We start from the raw sequence: 24,737 nt of genomic DNA, 5'->3' as shown, positions 1-24,737 counted from the left end.
GACACTAATTAGAAGTATTAAATATAGACTATTAATAAAACGCACTTCATACTCTAGACTATTTTGCGAGACGAATCTATTGAGCCTAATTAGTCCATGATTAGCGAATGTGATGCTATAGTAACCATTTACTAATCGTGGCTTAATTAGTCTTAAAAATTTTATCTAATGAAATAGCATTTATTTATGTAATTAATTTTGTTATCTGTCTATATTTAATACTTCTAATTAACGTTCAAACATTCGATGTGACAAATAACTTTAAAAAAATCTCTAGATCCAAACAGCCTCTTGGTATAGGACGAAGGAGCTGTGAACAGATGTGAGTCAACCTTGACCATTGCATTCATACCATCATACGTACTCATCACTCTGATTGTACGTAGGAATTGGTTACAGACTGCTGCTGCCAATGCTGCCCTCACTCTGATTCTCTGACGTGCCAAGGTTCATGCGTTTGGATTTGGATTCAATGTGTACTTGGAGCAAAATTTTGACATGTGAGCCGCCATTGGAGTCCTGTAGCCTCTAGTTCATTGAACTGGTTTCGGTTTTGGTGTACTGCGTTCTTCTCCTACTGGTATTTATTAGCTTCATCGGATGTGCTGGTAGCCTTAATAAAATCTGTGGTCCAAATTTAGGGCCAAAGAGCTGGCAAGCATCAGCATGAGTACTTACAAAACAGGGTGACGAGTCACAGATCATGTTTATGGTCCATCTTTCATAGGTTTGATGATTGGTCAAACACTCAAATGCACTAATGATTGAGCTTACAATTTATCACTTACCTGTGTTCAATGGGCGTGTTCGTAAAAAGTATACGCTCTCCCAACCTACTAAACAATATATTTTAAAAATATATATGTATATATAAGTTGTTTTAAAAAAATTAGATTAATGAATTTGTCAAGTTTATAAAAACTAATACTTAAATAATCACGTACTAAGAGTTTTCTACGTTTTACATGCGGCAATTAAACTGGTTGGCACGCTGATCCCAAATTACCACGAATACATCACTAAAGAATATGCAATGGACCGACCCTGAAAATTAGAAAAACGCCAAACTTGGATTCATTGTCAATATTTTGGGCACTAGTTCTCTTGTTTGTTCCAGTCACATGGAAATATGCCGAATAATGTGACATTTCATGATGTTTAATAGTATTCCATATACCATCTTCTCAATGTAGCACCCCTAATTGTGCACAGCAAAAAAAATGTACATATTAGTTTGTATGTCTGGGAATGGACCACAAATGATTGTTTGATGTACAAATCCATGGTTTAGAGGGAAAGATTGCACGGTCCTCGAGACAAAAGTGAGGGGCACATTTTCTCTGCAACTAGAGCCTAGACTGGTGGTACACTGTACTACGTGTACAGTATTGAGTTTTGCATATGGCTAGAGAGCAGAGACCGTTAGAACAATTAGACAAAAAAGGGGCTCTTAGTTTGAGGAATTCCTCTCTGACCAGTAGTTATCAGATTGTGATTGCCTAGACAGAATCTTTCATTCAGAGCAACACAGTGTCCTGATCAAAGCACACAATCTTTTCCACTGCCATTAGCAATATGGGCGCAGATAATGCAGCAGTCATGGAATCATGATAATGGAGAATATATTTCCCTTTATTAGAACAGTACTAATAGTGGTGCTAATTTTGTAGGGCACTGAAACTGACTCTCTAAATAATGCAGGCCTTGCCATTGTTCCAGCTCTTAATTTGCAGTGTTGCTGCATCAGCACAAAGTGTGATCGAGCTAGCCGTGCTGGGCTGCTGGCTGTAGTATGTAGTTGCAGCACAAGTGTAGAAGAGGACAGGAACATACCAGCTGCCATGACCCAGGATGGGGCTCCATGTGTCTCCTTGGTGTGCTGTGATGCTTGCGAACTTGACATGTGATGTAGTTGCAGGGCTAGCAGCTAGCATGTCTGAACTTACTGCTGTAACTTTCAAGAGTAATGCTGAGGGAGACACAATCTTACTCTGGTTTGCTTTGGATTTACGTTTGATCATTCGTCTTATTTAAAATTTTTATATAAATATATAAAATTATAAGTCATGCTTATAACATTTTTAGTAATAAATCAAATAATAACGAAATAATTAATAGTTATGTAAATTTTTTAAATAAAACATATAATCAGGTGTATGCTCAAAGGTAAACAAGGGAAGTACCATATAGAGGAAGCCATGATAGTCGGAACCTTTCATGTGGATCTATCGTCAGCAGCCGTTGCATTCATGCAGCTCTCGATGAAAGTCTTCTGGGCATTTTTGTTACCCACGCTGCTCCCTCTCACTGTTTCCTCTCTCTCTCTCTCTCTCTCTGTCTGACTAACCATGTGCGTTGGCACAAGTGACAGGCATGGCTAAAAACTGAAAAGCAGAGGGCATCTCGTGGAGGAGGAGCTGGGGGCAGCAATGGAGGACGGCGAGGGCAGGGGCCTTTTCAGAGCAGCAACGGCGGCGGCGGCAAAGGCAAAGGCAAGGTGGCTTTTCTGGACGGATGGATCGGCGACGAACGTGTTGAGCTGCGTTTACGTTTCGCGCTGCGCTGGGCGGCTTCGTCTCAGGATTCTTTCTATTCCCGTGCAGTGCAGCACGGGCTCTGACTTGGCTACAGTTTTGCTCTGCTGGGCTGGGCTGAGGCCTCGCCCAAGATGGTAAAGCTTCCATTATCTAAAATAATTCCCAAGGTCTTCGTTACCCATGTTGATATTTGGATAATCATCTGAATTAGTTTCTTATTTATATCGATTATCGCTCCAGCAGAAAAAAATCATACTATATACTCAACTCTGTATATGTTTTGCTAACATTTTACAACCGCCTTCACTCATATTGGTGTTTTCTCTTCTCTTAAGATTAATTATATGTTGAGATATAGAGTGAAGGAGAGAAGCTCTATATTTTTTTTAGTATGAGATAAAATATCTACTGGAGCAAATTTTCTCCATATGCTTGGAATAGAGTATCTGATATGAATACTCTTATATGTGTATACTTGTAGGTATATTTGATTGAGATTATCGGGGTTGTGGTCACAGATTATCTATTTGATTGCAAAAATAAATCGAATGTTTTAAAATATAAGGTTAATAGATGCTTAAGACAAGTGATCTAAGTGATAGAGTGGATAAAGTTTCTGAGAAGAAATATTTTTAGGTGCTACAATCTGTCACGAATATCTCGTTGCTCTCTACCTACGATGCATTTGTATAACGTGTTAGCCTAAGTGGGCTTTACAGCCCATAAGATTCTAGCTCATGACACTACCCAAATATCGTCAACTTAACCTAATTTTCAGTCTTTGGAGGCCCATGTGAGTATCACGTGCTCCTCCTGTCCGTGCCATCGGTTGCAACAGGATCTAAACAAGAAAAAAACACTTGTCATTCGTTAGCTATTAGAAGCATCCCAAAAGCGCTGGGATCGAAATTTGGCTTTCAAATAATAGCATAGGCAAATATAACTCTTGAAATTTTTTCCTTAATCCATAAAAGTTACATGTTCTGTATTTTCCTTTTTTTTTTCGTTAGAGGAAAAGAAAAGGATAAACTTAATTGAGTTGAGTCCCTATCATTTTGGACTTGGTAGAATCTGTAAGGCCCACATAATAGTATGCCTCTACCTTTTTGGTTCGGCAAGTAGTGTAATCTATTCCTGGAGGCCCACTTATCACATCCGAATCCATTACTATCACCCACTCCAGTTTGCTGATAGTGTCAAGGATGCTCTCCTACCTATGCTTATCCTCATGATTAAGGCATTATTTATATGGGCAGGGCTTATAAGTTGATTTTTTATGCTTAAAAGCTTAATTCTCAACAAACAATCAGTTTTTTCATATAAGTTTTTTTAAGTCATAAGTCATTCATACACAGTTAAGACAAAAGCTACTTCAAGTTTTTTTTGGTTTATTTGAAATAAGATAGCACCATTTGTAATTTTGAAGCTTTAAAAGCACTGGCTCATAAACCTTACATAAACATGCCCAATGAGATGCGCCTAATCTCACGCATGCGGGTTATTTTTTTCCAAAAGCGTGACAGGATATAATAATACCCAGGATATTACTACTCCTTTAATTTTTTTTCTTATAATCTTTCGCATCAGATGCAAGAACAACGGGACACTGACAGAGAAATGTCTATTAAATTAGTGCACCCAACTACTGCGACTACTCCGTGATCTGCCTTTTTATTGGAAAAAAAAATGCGTCGTCGCGTCACTCGCGCACACAGATCTGGAGCACCGGGGTACCAATCGGGTTAGGTGAGCCGAACGTGTTGGTGTCAATGGCAACCTCTGATGCGGTTTCCCTTCGTTTAGCCTGTCAAAACACTCAAAAAATGTTCCTTTTCGGCTGAATATGAAATAACATATTATCTAGTTTTTATATAGTTACTTAATTATTTATTCTTTCTCTGCAAATAAATGTGGCTGCACCACTTAATATTATTTACTGCTCGGCAGTATATCTATTTAATTTTTTCACTCTATGCCTGTATAACTTTTTTTCATATTACATGCAGATAATAGGACGGAGGTAATACATTTTAGGAAACATACATAAATGGTTATGATTAGGAACAGTGGCGTCCATGAAATATGAGGCCTAGTTCAGAGCACTAAGTAGAAGCCTGATATCGAGTACCAAAAAAAACTAATGACACTTATGTAATGGTTGTATTGAAAAAACACTTATGTCACTTCAAGAAATTTATAATTTAGACCGGACTTTTATTTTCTTGTGGAATAAAATCTTGAAGAACTAAACTGTTGATATATACTTGTTATATAAGACAACTTAGACCGATTTCTAATCTGAAAACCCAAAACTGTTAGTATACTTTATAAAAATCTTGGGCCCATAATTTTTGGGGGGCCTATGCCGTCGCTCACCTCGCACACGCCCCCGGACGCCCCTGATTAGGAAGATTTAGGTGAATTATTATCCCAAATTATCTTATTTAGTCATATGAGTAAATTAAATGTTCTGATAAGCATATTTAATTAACAAAAGAAACAATTTATGTAATGCAACAAGAAATATTTTTTAAAATGCATTTTTTAAAAATAGAGCAAATAATCCACTAAATAAGTTAAAAAGAATGATTATTGTACTCCATGCCAATTGTGGTAAATATTACTCCACGCTTATAGTTTGTTTTTCCTTAAGTGATTCAATAGCTCAGCTATCTAAAAGTTTGTTTGATATAACTCCAGCCCCACTAGACATGAATCCATTCTCGGTATATACTTCATCCCACACCCCTTGAAAATAGAGTATATAGAGAAAAATGCTGCTCCAGTTGATACTTCATTCTATTCTCTATATTTCAACATTCGATCTAAAAATACATAATGAATATGTAGAGAAGACAATATGAATGTTCTGTTAGAATGATAATGATATGAATATAGAATCTATTTTAGATTATTATCTAAATGATAATATGTATAATCAAATTTAAAATAGCTATTGAGAATGCTTTAGAGCAGAGTCGTGCTAAACAAGCTCTAAGCTTTACTAGGTTAGCTCAAACAAACCCAACTCTCTTTCATGAGTTATGACCAAGGGAAAGAAAAATCTATGGTTGAGGGGAGAAATTAACCGCATCGAACACATCTTTACTAGCTGATTTGTCAAACCATTTGTATCTGTATTACGATAGCCTGTTTAAGAAACTGACCATGAAATATAATATAGTAAACATAACGACATCCAGGTACTCCAAAGAACAGGTGATCAAAATGACTTAATATACTCACTTAGCAGCCCCCGACTCCCCCCAAAAATATTATTAACTTATCCCTGATTCCCTGAATCTGAAAAGAGTTTGTGGTGGAAGAAATGTCATGGTCACACCCAACGCCATCGATCCCTGATTGTTTGCACCAAACTTTCCACAAGAAAAATAATTGTGTCAATGTCACACTAGGTGTGTGTTTACATTGAGAAGATTTTTAGAAGAAGTGTCACGTCAAATATTTGATCGGATGTCGGAATGGGTTTTTGGACACAAATGAAAAAACAAATTTCACGGATGGCCTACAAACCGCGAGACGAATCTTTTAGGCCTAATTAATTCATCATTAGCATATGTTGATTACTGTAGCACTTATGGCTAATCATGGGCTAATTAGGGTCAAAAGATTCGTCTTAAAGAAATTTCTTCCATAACTGTGTAATTAGTTTTTTGGTTCATCTATATTTAATGTTTTATTTAGGTGTTTAAAAATTTAATGCGATGTTTTTGAAAAAAAAATTTAAACTAAACAAGGCCTTAATTGTAATACCTAACTACATTTTACGAAGTCGATCAGTCTTGGCGTCGATACTCCTACCCCACGTTAAAGTCAAACTTAATTATAAAATCATACCACATTTCATGTAGTCGATCAGTTTCCCTCATTTTTCTTGTACACGCTGCTTGAACTATGTATATTTTACGAATTTTTTTATAGAAAAGTTGTTTAAAAATCATATTAATCTATTTTTTATTTATATAACTAATAATTAATTAATTATATACTAATATATTATTACGTTTTACAATAACACCGGACACTTTAACCGCAACCGAAAGCGAACTAAGTTGGACGAGAGAATACTAGGAGAGAGCAAGATAACTACTTCTCTCTGCTTAAAATGTAGTAGATACTTTGAATAAGATTTTACACATAATAGGACTATGCATTTTATTATTAGCTATCGCAGATTTGAAAATTAATTTTATTTAAGTTTTAAAAAACTTTATATAGAAACAGTCACTCTGTTGAGGAGTGCAGATAGCATTTTTTTATATAAAAAAGGTACAGATAGCACTAAGCGATGGGCTTTGAGATGGTCACTCTGTTTGACTTCTCGCTCATCCGGCAGCGGCACTGTACGCCCTAGATTGGCCGTCAGCGCTGACGTCGTCCAGTCTAAGTAATGACAATGGGCTGAACAACCGTATTTTAAAAAATAATTTCAATATATAACAATATATATTAATATCGATCTAAAAGACACGTTAAAAATAAAGTTTAATAAAATCCTAAAATTAATTTTAAATTTAAAGTTAAAATTTACATTTTAGTTTATAAGTACAAGCAAAGCGAAAATATACAGTGAATCTGGTGACGTTTCTTTTGACGGACGCTCCACACATATCATAAACTCTAGCTGGTGTTTAGATTGAAAAAATTTTTAGAAGAAGTGTCACGTCAAATGTTGAATCGGATGTCGGAAGTGGTTTTCGGACACGAATGAAAAAACGAATTTCACGGCTAGCCTAGAAACCGCGAGACGAATCTTTTGAGCCTAATTAATCCGTCATTAGCACATGTTGGTTACTGTAGCACTTATGGCTAATCATGGTCTAATTAGGCTTAAAAGATTCGTCTCAAGATTTCTTACATAACTGTGCAATTGATTTTTTGGTTCATCTATATTTAATGCTTTATTTAGGTGTCTAAAATTCGATGTGATGTTTTTGAAAAAAAAATTTGAAAAACAATTCCCTACTCTCTATTTTAATACTACTGCTTCATAAAAGTTCATTTTCAAGAAAATAAAGATAAGAGGCAAAGGTACGACGACCACGAGTAGGTGTCCCAGTGGCCCTTTTTTTGCAGGTTTTATGGCGAACAGTACGAGAAGGAAACAAAAGTGCAATGCATGAAAAGTACGGTTGCGTGCACAAAATAAAAACACCCCTAAAGATAGTTGATTTGCATTCTCAAAATATAACCCATACGAGGAACATCAAATTTATACTAAGAATAAAAGCGGTCGAAAAAAATATGAATTTTATATTATTTCGTGAAAATGGCTCGATATCGTTAGGACGTTTTTATATTTATAATCTATTTAGTAGCGGCATTAATACACGTTTGGCATAAATATCAATATGCAAATATGGCAAACCATCATCCTCTGTATTTAAACCTCGTACATGCTATATTTTAAATATTAATATACAAATATGTCAAAACCATTGTCCTCTATATTATTTTCATAATATTTTCAACGTATATTCATCAATATGTCACACAACGAGTATATTTATCTATCATTTTAATATATTTAACGTACATTTACTCATATACCTCGCAGCAAAACACGATATGTCATCTAGTTTTTGTGAAAATGGTCTCTAACACGGTCAAAAATTTTCCTAATGTTTTCACACCTAAATATTCTCGCTCTATTTCAACTTATAGGAAGCGCGAAATTTTAACAGAGTTAACTTTTTAGCGTAAAATTCTAGCACATTCCCATGCTACAGTTTTACCATGAGTTGCTGATTTTTAGCCTAAAATTCTAACACATTCACGTACTACAGTTTTACACAGTCAAACGTAATAATATATTGATGTAATTTCTTAACAACGATAAAACAGTCTATAAAAAATTGGGCATCATCTGAAATAAAACAGTCTAAAACTGTACAATCTGAAATATGTTGGATTACGGGTTACCCCCTCCATAAAAATTGGGCATCATCAGATATAAAATTCCAAACTTGATGATCCCATCGTCACACAGTACGCAGTTGCTGCACCACCCATTGGGGAGATCTCCCCATTGGGAGTCTCTACACGCAGCACAAAACGTACAAAAAGAAAAAAAGCTCCACCATCCCAGCAGCATCGGCATCATCCGTGACGAACCCAACCCAGTTCCTTCTCCCCAAAAAATCGAGGAAAGAATCAAAGAATCCGGACCCCCATATGCAAGAAAGATCTCGTTTTTGTTCACTCTCCCGAGCGGGGACAGACTCAACATCCAAAACCCATAAATAATAGAGGTGATCGAGAGGTGCCCGCGACCCGCGGAGTCGCGTGACTGGGATTGGCCTGGCCCCCCATGGTTCGTCGCCGCTAGTGCCGCCACCTCTCCGGTTGATCCGAGCCGACGGCGAGGTGAGCTCCAGCTCCCGTGCTGCGTTTCTTGGGGTGCTCCGCTCGCTGCCGATCCTGGAAAGACGCGTGCTTTTTTCTGGTGAAGTGTTGGGTTTTCATTTTTCGCTGCGATCTTCGAGGGGGCGAGGCTGCGTGATTTGGATGTTCTTGTCCTGTAGCTCTTGTTGGTTTGGGTGGCTCTCGTTGGTTTCGGCTCTTGCGTAGAGGATAACTCGGCGCAGGTTTTACCCCCCAAAACAACGCAGAAAAGGTGCCCTTTTTCATACCTTTCGTTGTGAAAAGCGTCCTGATGCATATTATCTTGGGAAGATAAATCTTGGTTCTTTTAAGCTCCTTTGGAGAAGACATGTTCTTCGTGCCCGGTTTTTTCATCTCCAAAGATTCGATAGGTGAAAGGGTTTCAGTGAAAGTATTTTGCCTTTTGTGCTTAAATTCTGAAATATTCATCAATTGCATCTTGTTCTGATCCATGGGTGTTTACTGAGGTTTATGGGTTGAGTGAGTGTGATTCCTATCTAGGATGTGCGTTAGGCTAGTCAATTGGCATGGTTTTCTGTTCCTAGTTGACCATTGTTTCATCAAGTACGGAAATTTGATGTTGCAAGTACAGTGCTTACTTACAGATTGGGGTACCAACTTATCATCGGTTTGCTATTGAATTCAGGGGAAGATCAGAGCTGAGTGACGGGCATTGGTGCTAAGGGGAGGGTTTGACATGGGTTTCAATCCACTGGGATGGTACTGCCAGCCAGTCAATGGCGGGGTGTGGTCAGATGTGGAGAATGCTTTTGGTGCTTACACACCGTGTGGCACCGACACCTTGGTGGTGTGCATCTCGTACCTCGCACTCTTCGGTGTTTGCTTCTATCGGATATGGAGGACGACGAGGGACTACACGGTGCAGCGATACAAATTACGCTCGCCGTACTACAATTATCTGCTCGGGCTGCTCGTGGTGTACTGCATAGCTGAATTACTTTATAGGATCGCCACCGGTACCTCCATAATGAACTTGGATGGGCAGACTAGCCTTGCTCCATTTGAGGTGAGAACATGTATATGTGTCAGCAACTAGAGTTAAGCACACTATTTCAGAACTTCACTTAATACCAAAATATTGCATCCCTTGACCTTTTCTGTCACTTGAAATTCTGCCTCTATAGGTTACCTCATCGATCGTTGAGATTGCTGCTTGGTGCTGTATGATTGTAATGATTGCACTGGAGACAAGAATTTATATCTATGAGTTTAGATGGTACATCCGGTTTGTGGTCATTTATGTCTTGGTTGGGGAAGCTGCTATGTTCAATCTTCTGCTTTCAGTAAGGCAGTATTATAGTTCAAGGTATAATACACATGAAGCATGCTTTATCCATGAAATTTATTGGATGGTGATAGAGAAGTTTATACTCTTTAGATGTTTCAAGGAAGACTGACTTCTGTATTTTGGTTATGCAGTTCAATATTTTACTTATACTGCAGTGAGTTAATATGCAAGGTATGTATTATTATTATATGCTAATTGTACTTCAGCGATATTTGTTGTATACTGAACCTATCATCTCTGCAGCTCTTGTTTGGAATTCTCATGGTGGTTTATCTGCCTAGCTTGGATTCCTATCCGGGTTATACTCCAGTCAGGCATGAGGCACTTGTTGACAATACTGATTATGAACCTCTGCCTGGTGGAGAGCAGATTTGCCCTGAGAGGCATGCTAATATATTTTCCAGTGAGTAAATATTTAATAAGTTGTAGCACACTATTGCATATTGTGTCTGCCCTCACAATTTAATCTAAATTTCTAGAGGCACACTGATGCATTTTTTGTTTTCTTGTTACTTTTCTAGAGATATTCTTTTCGTGGATGACTCCTTTAATGCAACAAGGATTTAGAAGGCCCATCACCGACAAGGATATTTGGAAATTAGACAGTTGGGATGAGACTGAAACATTGTACAACAGGTATGTTCCGCAACCATTTTTACTGAAATGAGAAGTACCTGTACGTGCAGATCTTAACCTTGGAGTCATTTCTCAGGTTCCAAAAATGCTGGAATAATGAACTTCAAAAACCAAAGCCGTGGCTGTTACGAGCTCTGCATAGCAGCCTTGGTGGAAGGTATATTCGTACAGATGATAACTATATTTTCAAAGAATACCTTTAGGGTGCTCCCTTCTTGCTATATCGTTTGTATTTATGTAGTGATTGGTTTCTTTCATTTTTAGGTTCTGGCTAGGAGGATTTTTTAAGGTAGGCAAATGTATCTGGACTTCTGTAAAGCTATCCTTCAATTTGGTTCCATTGATAGTATTTTGTGTTATTCCTGTCAACTCATCCTTTTCCCTCCAAAAATTTTGTAGATTGGCAATGATGCTTCTCAGTTTGTTGGTCCACTCATATTGAACCTCTTGTTGGAGGTATGCTTCTAGTTTCATGATATCTCAAAGCCAATGGCATAAAAGTTGCACCGTGTTATCTTTTCAATCTTTATTTTATTATTTCTTTTCACCATCAGCAAACTAGTGAAGTTATTTCAAAACATACTGGGTAATTGTGCAATTTTTAAATTTATATATGAAAGACCAGATCTAACTTTTCTCTCACGTAGTTGAGATGATACTGTTAGGTGCTCTGCACCACTAAAGGTTGATATTCTTTTGGCAGTCTATGCAAAAAGGCGATCCATCTTGGAATGGTTACATCTACGCTTTCTCAATTTTTGCTGGAGTGGTATGGATTATTTTCTTCTATTACATGTTTCACACAGTGTATTTGAACTTCCAAGCAACAATTGTGTTGCATGTGAGCCAAAACTGGACATACTTTTCATTACTTAACCTTTTTGTTTACCATTCTCCAGTCACTGGGTGTTCTTGCTGAAGCACAGTACTTTCAGAATGTCATGCGAACGGGTTTCAGGTTGAGATCAACATTGGTAGGTGTTGCTTATTTAGCATGGTTTAATACATTTGTCCTTTGGGTTCTGAGGCTATTTTGTCAACCGACAATCAGCGAACCACTTGTTCCTATATTTTTGGATTGTTCCTTTTTTCCCCCTCTATTCCCATGGTCATCTCTGGAATTGAGCTTCCTGATTTCTTTACTCCCATGGCCATCTTTGGAATTGAACGTCCTGGTTTCTATATCAGGGACATGTCTAATTGTTATATTTTGGTTAGACCTTTATTTTTCTTATGTTTACCGTGATATAATATGGTCTGGTAATTAACTTTCCTGCAAGTACTACTACCATAGCCATCTCAGCTACCATTAAATATTGTTAATTGGTTACACACTTATGCTATGATCCTTTTGTTTCACAGATCGCAGCTGTTTTCCGTAAGTCTTTGCGACTAACTAATGATAGTCGAAAGAAGTTTGCCTCTGGGAGGATAACCAATTTGATTTCAACTGACGCAGAATCTCTTCAGGTGTGATCTTATATATAGGCTTAATCAATGTTACCCAGTTCAACATTATTTATTTTATTTTTTTGGTAGCATATAATTAGAAAAAACCAATGGTAAAATGTGTATATTGGATTCGTTGTTGATGTCCGAAATGATAGGTAAATGGAAAACAGAGTAAATACTTTGTTAGGAAAGAGCAATGGAGCAACCAATGCATTATGTGCTACCATATATCCTGGACTTGTGGTCATTTATGTATTATGTTTCTCTTAATTTTTAGTTTTTTACTTTTGCAGCAAGTGTGCCAGCAACTTCACAGTCTATGGTCTGCTCCTTTCCGTATTATCATTTCCATGGTCCTTCTGTATGCACAACTAGGCCCTGCAGCATTGGTTGGTGCACTCATGTTGGTTCTTTTGTTCCCAATTCAGGTACATTTCTCTTTAGACATGTTCAATTATGGAAGCTCTTATGCTGCAGTTTTAACTTCCTATATGGTCCCTGCATTATCAATATCTACTTAGTGTTTTTATATATAGTCTTGTATCAAGCCTAGAGTTCACTTTAGAATGTTCATGTCATCATTTAGTTGTTGATCAGTTTCATCTATTATGAGGTTGTAGTGTAATATTGTTGGTACATCTGTTTAGTTTTTTCTGCCATGCAAGAAATTCTTTGATGCTGTATTTTTGTCCATAAATTGAACACGAATACTCAAGTCAAGTCAATGCTTAAATCTTTAAAAAAAATGTTTGCCTAATTCTTGCTGCTTATGCTTTCCCTTTTGAAGCTTATAATGCAAATTGCCAAGACACATAGCAGTTGCTGATTTTCAGCATATGCTATTTTTATGAATTATATATGCATTTCAAATTACGATTTTATTTTCAATCAAGCTTTTGCTACTTTCAACATAGATCTGACTGGTCGATGTTTTCTTTATTTACTTTACCAGACTGTTATCATAAGCAAAATGCAAAAACTTACCAAGGAAGGACTGCAAAGGACTGACAAGAGAATCAGTCTAATGAATGAAATATTAGCTGCAATGGATACAGTCAAGTATGCTATACATTTACTTGTGTTTTTACTAGAAATATTACTCATTTTATTTATAAATTGTCTCAATAATTGCTTGGCTAGATGTTATGCTTGGGAGCAAAGTTTCCAGTCAAAAGTGCAGGACATCCGTGATGATGAACTCTCATGGTTCCGCAGCGCTCAATTGCTTGCTGCGGTATGCTCATTTTGTATTTAATTTATCTTTCACCTGTGTCAATTTCATTCTTCTACATATACTCTCTTTCTTTTTTAATCATGTGTCCATGAACTCACTGTATACACAATGAGAGTTGGTGTTGCATGCGATAGTATCAACTGTACCGTTGCTTCCATTATAGTTCATTTACAGTTATGTAGTTACTTAAAATTAAAATAAATATGAGAGATTTTTTGCATCACTTACTGTTGGCTCACTACATCTTTTGTATTTTCTTCCTTGCCTGCTGCAGCTGAATAGCTTCATCCTCAACAGTATCCCTGTTATTGTCACTGTGGTTTCATTTGGTGTATACTCTCTGCTGGGAGGTGACTTGACACCAGCAAAGGCGTTTACATCACTCTCACTATTTGCTGTCTTAAGATTTCCACTTTTTATGCTGCCAAATCTGATAACTCAGGTGTGCAAAAGCTGCAAATTATTTCTTGTTAAGTTTCCCACTTTCTATGCAAGTTTAAGAAGCATACCATCTTCTGAACGTATATGCTTGGATGATAACCATTCTTGCACCACATAATTTTCATCTGGCTTTGGCAGAGAAAATTAGTACAATGGTTTTTAGAATTTTGGTCGCAGCCCAATGATGGCTTGAGACAGTTCCCTGTTTTACTTCTTCAATAACTCTTTTATTTAGTACTCATAGTTACCTTACTATTTTGTTTTTCCATTTAAATTCAATAGGTTGTTAATTGTAAAGTGTCATTGAAACGTCTGGAAGATCTCCTCTTGGCTGAAGAGAGATTACTTCTGCCCAATCCACCTCTTGATCCTGAGCTTCCAGCAATTTCTATTAAGAATGGATATTTTTCATGGGAATCTCAGGTAATTTCATGTTTCAGATATTTACTTGGTATCGAAATACTCCATCTGTCCCAGAAAGACTTTATTTTTAGCATACATCACATATACCTATACAAAATTACAAAGACTATAATGTCCTTCACTTTTTCAAACCCTAATGCATTTGTCTCCTACCTTTTCAAATCTCAATGCATTTGTCCCATACTGTACCAAAACTTCAATGCAATAATTGCTCAAAAATTAAAGTCTTTTGGGACGGAGGTAGTATATCTTTGTTGACTCTTGCACGTTCAACTCTATCATGCATTGATATTTTTATACATATATTACTGTTCTATTGTCTGGAGTGCTGAAAAGAAACAAATATTTGGGTAAATCAGTACTGAAGTAGAGTATTAATAGGTTAGCATGCTGTATGAACAGCAAGGTCAGTGCACAAGAGAGCATCTAGTCACTGAATAGTCGATTCATAGAAAGATGCCTATGACAGATGTCTCCTTAGTTCGCAACGAATCAGTGATTTGGCGGCAAGCTTCAGGATACTATTCTGACCAGCTCTTATTGGTTCCCATTTTTGTCACATGATTTTATATGGTTGATAGCACTGCATGTTCCCTCCAATGTTATGTTGCTCTAAAATGCAATTTTTCAACTATTGGCAGGCTGAGAGACCAACTTTATCTAATGTCAATCTGGATGTACCTATCGGCCGTTTGGTTGCAATAGTAGGAAGCACTGGGGAGGGGAAGACTTCTCTTATTTCTGCAATGCTTGGTGAAATACCACCAGTGTCAGGGTCAAATACCTCAGTGGTCCTTCGTGGATCAGTGGCTTATGTTCCTCAAGTTTCATGGATCTTCAATGCTACAGTGAGATACTACATCTCCATTGGTGTTGATTGTTAGATTGCACCCTTTATGGCTTCTACATGTATAATATTATCTGTGCAGGTCCGGGACAACATATTGTTTGGCTCTCCCTTCCAACCTCCACGTTATGAGAAAGCAATAGATGTCACTTCATTACGGCATGACCTTGACCTACTCCCAGTAAGTTGTAAACTGCTTCAATCTTCAAAGTTCACTTTGGAAAAGTTTGGCTTTCATTTGATGACGAGCTTGCTAGGGAGTGTATTTTTCCATCTGTGATGTTGAAATTATATTGCCAATACCTTTTTCTATCTTGGTTTCCGTGCTTTATATTCTTGTATCTGCGAATTGACCAGAAAAAATATCTTATCTTGTTGTCAGGGTGGCGACCTAACGGAGATTGGAGAAAGAGGAGTTAACATCAGCGGGGGTCAAAAGCAAAGAGTCTCAATGGCTAGAGCTGTTTATTCTGATTCAGATGTCTACATATTTGATGATCCACTGAGTGCATTAGATGCCCATGTTGGTCGACAGGTGCATTCATCTTGCTACCTCTGTGGTTCATGCTTTCAATTTTACAGCCTTCTCACATTTTACAGCCTTCTGCATTGGTATTTGGCAATGATGTCAATTCCTATTAATTAAGTTCCCTTGTGCCTGTTACTTCCCTGGGATGTGAGAACATGTGATTCTATGCCATTGGTTTGGCATGTGTCAGCCATGTTTCTGTTGTGAACATCATATTGTTATGCACTTTTTTTTTCTTATGCCTGTTTACTGCAGATAGGCACACTTTCTACTTGTTGTCAAGTAATTGCGTCAATATAATATGATGCAATTTTTATCACGGTAAATACTTAAAATCTGTTTCTTTTGACCAACCAAACTAATGTGGCGGATGCTCCTTTGGCAGATCATATGATAATCATATGCCAAATCATCATATACATGGTGGTTTGGGGCTGGGAGTGTTTCAGTACAGATTTTAGAGTCTGACAAATTGTTGTGTGATCCAAACAAAGATTTTATGCTGTTCGAAAACATTTTATTTCAACTAATAATCTTAATGATGGATACCCTATTATCATGTGCTTATGCAGGTATTTGACAAATGTATTAAAGATGAGCTACGACACAAAACTAGGGTTCTTGTTACCAATCAGCTACATTTTCTACCATATGTGGATAAAATACTGCTAGTCCATGATGGTGTAATTAAAGAAGAAGGTACCTTTGATGAACTTACCAACTCTGGGGAACTTTTTAAGAAGCTCATGGAAAACGCTGGAAAGATGGAGGAACAGATGGAAGAGAAACAGGACGAAAGCAAAACACAGGATGACATAAAACACCCAGAAAATGGGGGCAGTCTAATAGCTGATGGTGATAAGCAGAAGAGCCAGGACACTTCTAACAAAACAAAACAGGGGAAATCTGTTCTGATTAAACAAGAAGAAAGGGAAACTGGAGTTATAAGTGCAAAGGTTCTTTCACGGTAAAAGATTATATTATGTCATCGCACGCGAGTATATTTAATTTATAATACACATATAAGAATAGAAACAGGAGAGGGAGGGAGGCATACTATAAAGCATATTTTTAAATCATGATGACCTGGAATATCCTCTTAATACCTTTACCTTTGCAGCTACAAAAATGCATTGGGAGGGATCTGGGTGGTCTCTGTTCTCTTCTTTTGCTATGCATTCACTGAAGTTCTTCGCATTTCAAGTAGCGCATGGTTGAGCGTTTGGACAGATCAAGGTTCTACGAAAATCCATGGTCCTGGTTACTACAATTTAATCTACGGCCTTCTTTCTTTTGGGCAGGTACATATACCTTTTTTTCATCTGCTTTCTTGATTAGTATTTGAATTAATCTGGCTGATAACATGCTGACCGCAAAATATGATGTGTTTAATAGGTTCTAGTCACTCTAACGAATTCTTACTGGCTGATCACATCAAGTCTTCGAGCAGCCAAGAGGTTGCATGATGCCATGCTCCGGTCTATATTAAGAGCTCCCATGGTATTTTTTCACACCAATCCACTTGGACGGATCATCAACAGATTTTCAAAGGATTTGGGTGACATTGACAGGAATGTGGCTGTCTTTGTGAATATGTTTATGGCACAAATATCTCAGTTGCTCTCAACATTTGTTCTCATTGGCATTGTTAGCACTATGTCTCTCTGGGCTATCATGCCACTTCTGATTTTGTTTTATGCAGCTTACCTCTATTACCAGGTACTTTTGTGCTGTCTGTTTTTTCTAAAAAGATTTTACTGTTAATCTTACCTTCTCGAATCTTGACAATTCATACCTGTCATTTTTCAGACTACGTCTCGTGAGGTAAAGCGCCTGGATTCCATTACAAGGTCTCCAGTGTATGCTCAATTTGCAGAGGCATTGAATGGTCTCTCTACAATCCGTGCCTACAAAGCCTATGATAGAATGGCAAACATCAACGGGAAATCAATGGACAACAACATCAGATTCACTCTTGTGAACATGAGTTCAAACAGATGGCTGGCCATCCGCCTGGAAACATTGGGTGGCATCATGATATGGTTCACAGCAACATTTGCAGTCATGCAAAACCAACGAGCAGAAAATCAAAAGGCTTTTGCCTCCACAATGGGTCTTCTTCTTACTTACACCCTCAATATCACCAATTTGCTCACAGCTGTACTTCGTCTTGCAAGTCTAGCTGAAAACAGTTTAAATGCTGTTGAGCGGGTAGGAACATACATTGAGTTGCCTTCTGAGGCTCCTCCTGTCATTGAGGATAGCAGGCCACCTCCTGGTTGGCCATCATCTGGTGTTGTCAAGTTTGATGATGTCGTGCTTCGGTACCGACCAGAACTTCCTCCTGTTCTTCATGGCATATCTTTCATCATTAATGGCAGCGAAAAGGTAGGAATAGTTGGCAGAACAGGAGCTGGTAAATCTAGCATGCTGAATGCTCTGTTCCGTATAGTGGAGCTGGAACGGGGGAGAATATTGATTGATGATTGTGACACTTCTAAGTTTGGAATTTGGGACCTACGCAAAGTTCTTGGAATAATACCACAGGCACCTGTCCTGTTTTCAGGTATGTTTCTGAAAATACACAATAAATCTTGCCATTTGCTTTTCTACATCATAAATGTCTTTTGGGGGTACTCTTATCCAGGTTCTGTTCGATTTAATCTGGATCCTTTTAGTGAGCACAATGATGCGGATCTCTGGGAGGCACTTGAAAGGGCTCATCTAAAAGATGTCATAAGGAGGAATGCTCTGGGGCTAGATGCTGAGGTACGTACCTTGTTTGTTCTTATTAATTTCAGACCATTGTTTCAGTTTTGTTTACAGATGATGTATGCCAATCTTGTCACTTTTTTATGTCAGTCTAAGATGCAACTAGCTTACCACTTTAGCTTCTGGTATTCAATTTATTCCAATAATTTGCTCTCGAAATTAGACAGGATTGTTATTGAATTATGCTACTTCTGTTTTCTCCTTGTAGAAAGCAATGTTTAATAACATTTTATGAGAAATCTATTTTGTTTATATTAGTTACTCCCTCCATTTCATATTATAAGATATTTTGGCCGTACCTAGATTTATCCATGAATCAATATATATGTTTTATATATGTGTCTAGATTCATTAGGATCCACATAAATCTAGGGAGGACTAAAAAATCTTATAGTGTGGAACGGAGGGAATACCTTGTTATATATTTTTTTTAAATGAACACTATGGAAAACTTCCATGGAACTTCATTTTGTGAACACAGGTCTCGGAGGCTGGTGAAAATTTTAGCGTTGGACAGCGGCAGCTGCTGAGTTTAGCTCGTGCATTGCTGCGGAGGGCAAAGATACTTGTTCTTGATGAGGCAACAGCGGCTGTTGATGTTCGAACTGATGCTCTCATACAGAAGACAATCAGAGAAGAGTTCAAGAGTTGTACAATGCTCATAATTGCTCACCGCCTGAACACCGTCATTGACTGCGACAGGTTGCTTATTCTAAGTGCTGGGCAGGTATGCTATTGAATAGATCTTTCTTCATTCTGGTGCTTGCCTCTCATTTGAATAGTAATACAACAATAATTTCCTGATAGTATTGGCATGCCTCATATTGTCTTCTGATAGTATTTTCTGATAGTGTTATTTCCGAAATAACCACTGAAGGCTTGTTGCTTGTCTGGTCTGGATGCTCAATTCGGATGTTGCTTTCCTTACCTCCTGGAGCTTGGTTTGCACATTTGTCCAACTGATTAAAACTTGGTCATAGTGAGCTTGTCTGTAATTAGTATCATACTACCCTTTATAATCTCTATATTAGAAACTGTTTTTTCAACAGTCTGCATGATTCCAATGTTTTTTCTTTCATATTCTATTAGTATTGTAGATGACTTGTAAGAGCATTTAATACACCCTGAAAAGACTCTTGGTATTTGCTAATTAAGTGAGATAGATGAACTGAAATCATTCTGTTCACTCTAACAAATAGAGAGCTAAACACGTTCTGTTCCCTAATTTCTCAATTGTGTAACTGTTGGCACCTCAGTTTTGAAACTGTCTTCATTTCAGGTTTTGGAATTTGACTCTCCTGAGAATCTTTTGAGCAATGAGCAGAGCGCTTTCTCCAAGATGGTTCAGAGTACAGGACCAAGCAATGCAGAGTATCTTAAGGTGATTTTCTGTCATCTCAATGCTGAGCATGACAAATAATAATGTGTTACCATCCACTTTGGGCTGTCACATCTCACATGGCTGCATGCAATCTATGTTACACTTTGTTGCTCAAGTTTCCTCTGTTGGCTTTCAGTGAAGAAATTGATATGTGTTCTGATTCAACTTTTCTTATGACTGAATTATTGACAGACTCTTGTATTTGGGGATGGTGAGGAGAGGTTGCGAAAGGAAGAAAGCAAGATGCAAGATATACAGAGGAAGTGGGTAGCATCTAACCGATGGGCAGTTGCTGCACAGTTTGCGCTTGCTGCTAGCCTTGCCTCTTCACACAGTGACCTTCTTGCGCTGGAGGCTGCTGAGGGAAACAACATCCTCAGGAAAACAAAAGATGCAGTAATCACTCTTCAGAATGTCCTTGAAGGGAAGCACAATACAGAAATTGATGAAACACTCACTCAGTATGAGGTTCCACCTGATAGGTGGTGGTCATCACTTTACAAAGTCATCGAAGGTACATGCATCAGTTCATCTCAATACCTTTCTCTTGGCCAATGCTTCAGAGTAGCATGTATTTTGTGCAATACTCAGGATAAGTTTACTACACTGATCCCCAATGATACAGTACGTTGCCAATGCTATAGTTAATGGAAACTGGGTAATGTTCTGGGTAATATTGGTACATCAGAGAAGTCTTGATGAATCCAATATTTAACACTTGGTGTTCGATTGGTGAAATATAAGGATAAGATTTTCTTGTACCAACATAGATACTAACACTAGCAAATGCATGCGCTTCACATGACATTGACATTGCTTTTGGTGTTCAGCTGTATCAATCTGACCTTCTGATCAAATATGTATATATCTTATTTCTTTCAGGTCTTGCCATGATGAGCAGATTGGGTCGCAACCGTCTACAACAGCCTAGCTACAACTTCGAAAACAATAGTTCTATTGACTGGGACCAAATGTAGATGTATCATTCATAGCTCAAGTACCCTTGCTGAGTAAATTTGGAGGTGCAGCCTTTTCCAGAAGGTGTTAATTCCTGGAGACATGTAAAATTTTGTCACCGGTATGTTGGCATTTCCAATGCATAGAATTTAAGGTGATAGGGCAATTCAATCCTGCATTTTTCTTTCCCTATCACTGTTTCAAGAATCCTGCGTTCCAAAGGAGCAATTGTTGTCGACAACATATTGGCGTGGATATGGTTAGTAGACTCACCGTCCTGACTCACATCCTTGAATAAAAGTGGAGGTTTTTCTTTTTGCAACAGTATGGCAATTCTTGCTGTACTGACGCAGCGCCGTCCACAAGTACTTGCTGTACATGACTAATATATACATCAAATTTGTTTCAGAATACTTTTTATACAGTTGTAGTTGGGAGTATAATTCTATGCTATTGCTAGCTGCTGCCGTTGCTGTTTTTTTGATTGAAAATTCTCCCGTTACGCTCTTTCCAAATCATCCAGCACAGAAGTTGTACCAGACTGTCAAAGTTCGTCTGGCAAAGAGCCCTTGCGTCCAGCCACCACTCACCCAACGATTTGGCTGCTTCACTTGGCGTGGGGAACACGAACCCTGCCCATTGACGCGTGAGCCGCCAAACTCGTGCCGTGTAGGGGCATGTTACTAACAAGTGCTGACAATCTTCTGATGTTGTCTGACAGACAACACAGCTCGCATGGTGTGGCCATCCTCTCTTACTCAGGTTATCTGCTTGTTAATTAGACAACGATTTTGCTCGGCTAACCACATGAAGAATTTGATTTTGGACGGCGCCCTGGATTTCCATATGATCTCGCCCACACAGTGCAATCGTTTTGGCTGTGAAGAACAGGTCGTAGATTTCATGAACTCTGAAAGTTTATGTGGCTGACGTCAGTAAAAGTGTTGGGTCAGTCTCTTTCTTCTGTAATGCATTTTTTAGTATCATAGTATGTCAGATTCATCCCGTTCATCCAGTTCATCCAAGGAAAAAAAAACTTCACTTTCAGTCCCTTGTCCTGTCGTCGAGTTTAAAAAATATCGTTAAATTACAAAACCCGAAATCGTCAACCCTGTCTCGTAAAATTGGGTTGAATTAGTTTCTCTGGTAGTATGGATGGGTGGTCCATTTTACCCCATTGTTCGTTTTACTTTGGCATGGTTTTATCCATTGATATATGTATAATTCCACGCGCCAAAACAAATGGTCATCATTTGACTTTTAAGGAAGAAAAAGGTAAAAGACACGTGGTTTTACGGACGTAATACTATTGTTCACTTTCTCCTGTGCTCCAGCTTATGTGATTATTATCCTTGATCAAAGAGCGAGAAGAGAGTTCACAGTGCACGCACGATGCATCATCTAGCAGCGTATAGGCACCGCCACTAACCCCACAAGCCGTCAGCGCTTACGCCGGCCATCACCATATACAACAGATCAGCAGCCAGAATTTGTTGTTATCTCTTGGCATGCAGCAACACCTACTCTCTATTTAAATACTGCATCATGGAGAAGGTCCCTTTTTGGAATTGAAAACATGGGGCGCCCCATCACAGGTTTTAGGGTGAACAAATTAACTGCTTGACACCGCTGCTTGGTTGCTAATAACATCCAAAGTTCCAACCCTGGTAAATTCTGATATTATCAAATTTTTATTAGAGCAAAGGCAAAAACACTAGAATAAAAAAAAGGTATAGAATGTTTCTTGGAATCCATACGCGAAACATAGTGCTATAACATAGAGAAAAAGTATAGAAATAACTGTTTGGATAGATGAGAATAAAGTCAAAAAATATTAGATAATAGAGATAAGACTCAAAGGAATGCACTCATAAGAAATTTCATGGGAGTTAGGAAGTCTCAGAAACAAAGAGCTAAATATTTCCCCCATAGGATTAGAATCCTAGAAAATTCCTTCACTAATCCTTCGTTTCAAAGGAGACCAAAATCTATTCTAACTACTTTCGCCGTATCAAAATTTGGTGTTTCTGAAAGTTTCATTAAAAGCTATATATATTAAGGGCCTTTTCGGTTCATTTTATTTTTCAAACCACAAGAATAGAAAAAATATATTAATATCGTAGGAATGCATTTGTAAAGCAAAGTATTGAAGCACATAATTTTTTTTCCATCAATGAGCTGACAAAGAGGATAGAGTGGATGCTTTTATTTCTATGGAATTAGTATATTTTGAAGGATTGGTACAAGATTCCTATGTAATTTTTTTCTTTAAATCCCATGGAGCGAATGCATGAATAATGTTTATTCTAAAAGAATAAATATTTCCTATGGTTTTTCTCCAAACCGAATCAGGTCTTTTTTTTAGACGCAAAATTTCGTGACAATTTCCATATTTTATCATGGATGGCTTTGTTCTGCTGTTTGTGAATTATTAATCTTAGCCAATATTGAGCCCTGTTCCAAAATTGTTCCATCATTCATTGTTGTCCAACTGTATACTCCCTCCCTCTCTCCCAAAATCTTTATTTTTACCTCTTTTATTTATCTCGTAAATACTTTAACTTTAAGTTTGTGAAAGTGAGGGACAAGTATATTGAAAGTTTATGAATATGTGTGACAAATGTATCGAAGTTTGTTAAAGGAAATGATGTTGTAATTTTTTTAGTTTTGTATTAGTACGTGCGGGGTGAAGAAATATTAGTGCACATGCAATACGACGCAGTTCATATAAACTTGATCGAGCTTAACGTCATTACATAGCTAAGTTTGGGTTAATTAACCTGGATCAAGACACGTGTTTGAGTCGGCTTCTAACCAGGTGCCTGCTGGCTCATAAATCGACCGTATATATGCCATGTTGACGAGGGTTTAGAAATTAGAACTTAGATTGTGTTCTTCTGATTTGGGTTTCGTTGAGGCGATTTCCTCCAAACCAAGGCAACAATCCCATCGTGCCGTATGAGCTCAGCTACTCTTGTTTGGTGATTCACCCCTGCTGATGGTGGCAGGCTGTAAGGTTTGGATTAATATCCTAAACAGAACATTTGTTCTGTACTACTTTGGTTTGAGACTCAGTTCTGTTGTGGCAATGTGGCCTACTGATCGTATACACATATACCACTTGTTCATTCCGAATTAGAGACTGATCAAATACAAATATATCAGTCGTGGTACTACGAAATAGAGGGACAGATCCAATTGCTCGTCACGGGTAATGTATTAACATCAGCTAGCTAGTGTGTCCCACTGTACTAAAATAGCTGCAATTCTAATTAAAATTTGTCAAGTGTTGTTGTAGAATAACATTTTTTCCCCTTCACTAACCTCCTACCCTCAAATAGCTCTCATTTATCAAGGGACATCAGTATCATTTCTTTGTAAATTTATTTCATTAAATTTTTATATCATAGTTATTTTGTAATATAAGGAACATTCTAAATTAATTACCTCCCCCTTTAAGGTCGCACGTGAGATTAAGGTGGAATCCAAACTAATACTCCATCCGTCTTAAATATAACTAATTTCAACGTTTAAATTTCCGTAAATTTCATTCAAAATACATATGCTCCTCTATCCGCTCTCCCGTCGCAGCCAATACACTAATCTAGTTTGATATATTTAATTTTTTTCTTAACGAATCATCCTTAAGTTAATTTTACCCATCTTTAAACACTCGAGGGATGTCCTCGTTTATTACATGCTATCCAAATAATCATAAAAAAATTTAAAAAAAATTATGAAGATAGATTAATATAAGATATATCACTGCACACAAGTTCAAATATAACTTTTACGATCCATAACAAAAATAACA

General features: G+C 37.6%; 1 protein-coding gene across 2 annotated transcripts; it reads left to right on the top strand.

Annotated features, from left to right (window-relative positions):
* Positions 1 to 8,561: 8,561 nt before the first annotated feature.
* On the top strand, positions 8,562 to 21,389 carry LOC102707862 (ABC transporter C family member 2-like). Of its 2 annotated transcripts, none has more exons than XM_015836505.2 (29): positions 8,562 to 8,924; positions 9,589 to 9,969; positions 10,088 to 10,269; positions 10,383 to 10,422; positions 10,495 to 10,654; positions 10,773 to 10,887; positions 10,964 to 11,044; positions 11,152 to 11,176; positions 11,287 to 11,343; positions 11,591 to 11,656; positions 11,787 to 11,861; positions 12,250 to 12,357; positions 12,633 to 12,767; positions 13,292 to 13,398; positions 13,480 to 13,573; positions 13,848 to 14,015; positions 14,297 to 14,437; positions 15,079 to 15,285; positions 15,367 to 15,465; positions 15,667 to 15,819; positions 16,386 to 16,780; positions 16,934 to 17,114; positions 17,209 to 17,532; positions 17,623 to 18,379; positions 18,461 to 18,582; positions 19,067 to 19,312; positions 19,865 to 19,966; positions 20,159 to 20,480; positions 20,849 to 20,943. In XM_015836505.2, exons 2-29 carry the CDS (start codon positions 9,640 to 9,642, stop codon positions 20,941 to 20,943), a joined length of 4,887 nt encoding a protein of 1,628 aa, XP_015691991.1. In that variant the 5' UTR covers positions 8,562 to 8,924; positions 9,589 to 9,639. The 2 variants fall into 2 exon arrangements, with proteins under 2 accessions (XP_015691991.1, XP_006652839.1); XM_006652776.3 differs by lacking the exon at positions 8,562 to 8,924 and adding an exon at positions 9,146 to 9,313 and having other exon boundaries at positions 20,849 to 21,389.
* The last annotated feature ends 3,348 nt before the right edge of the window (positions 21,390 to 24,737 follow it).

This window comes from Oryza brachyantha, chromosome 4 (genome assembly GCF_000231095.2).
Source record: "Oryza brachyantha chromosome 4, ObraRS2, whole genome shotgun sequence".
Taxonomy (NCBI): domain Eukaryota; kingdom Viridiplantae; phylum Streptophyta; class Magnoliopsida; order Poales; family Poaceae; genus Oryza; species Oryza brachyantha.
This window is presented reverse-complemented; position numbering and strand designations above follow the sequence as displayed.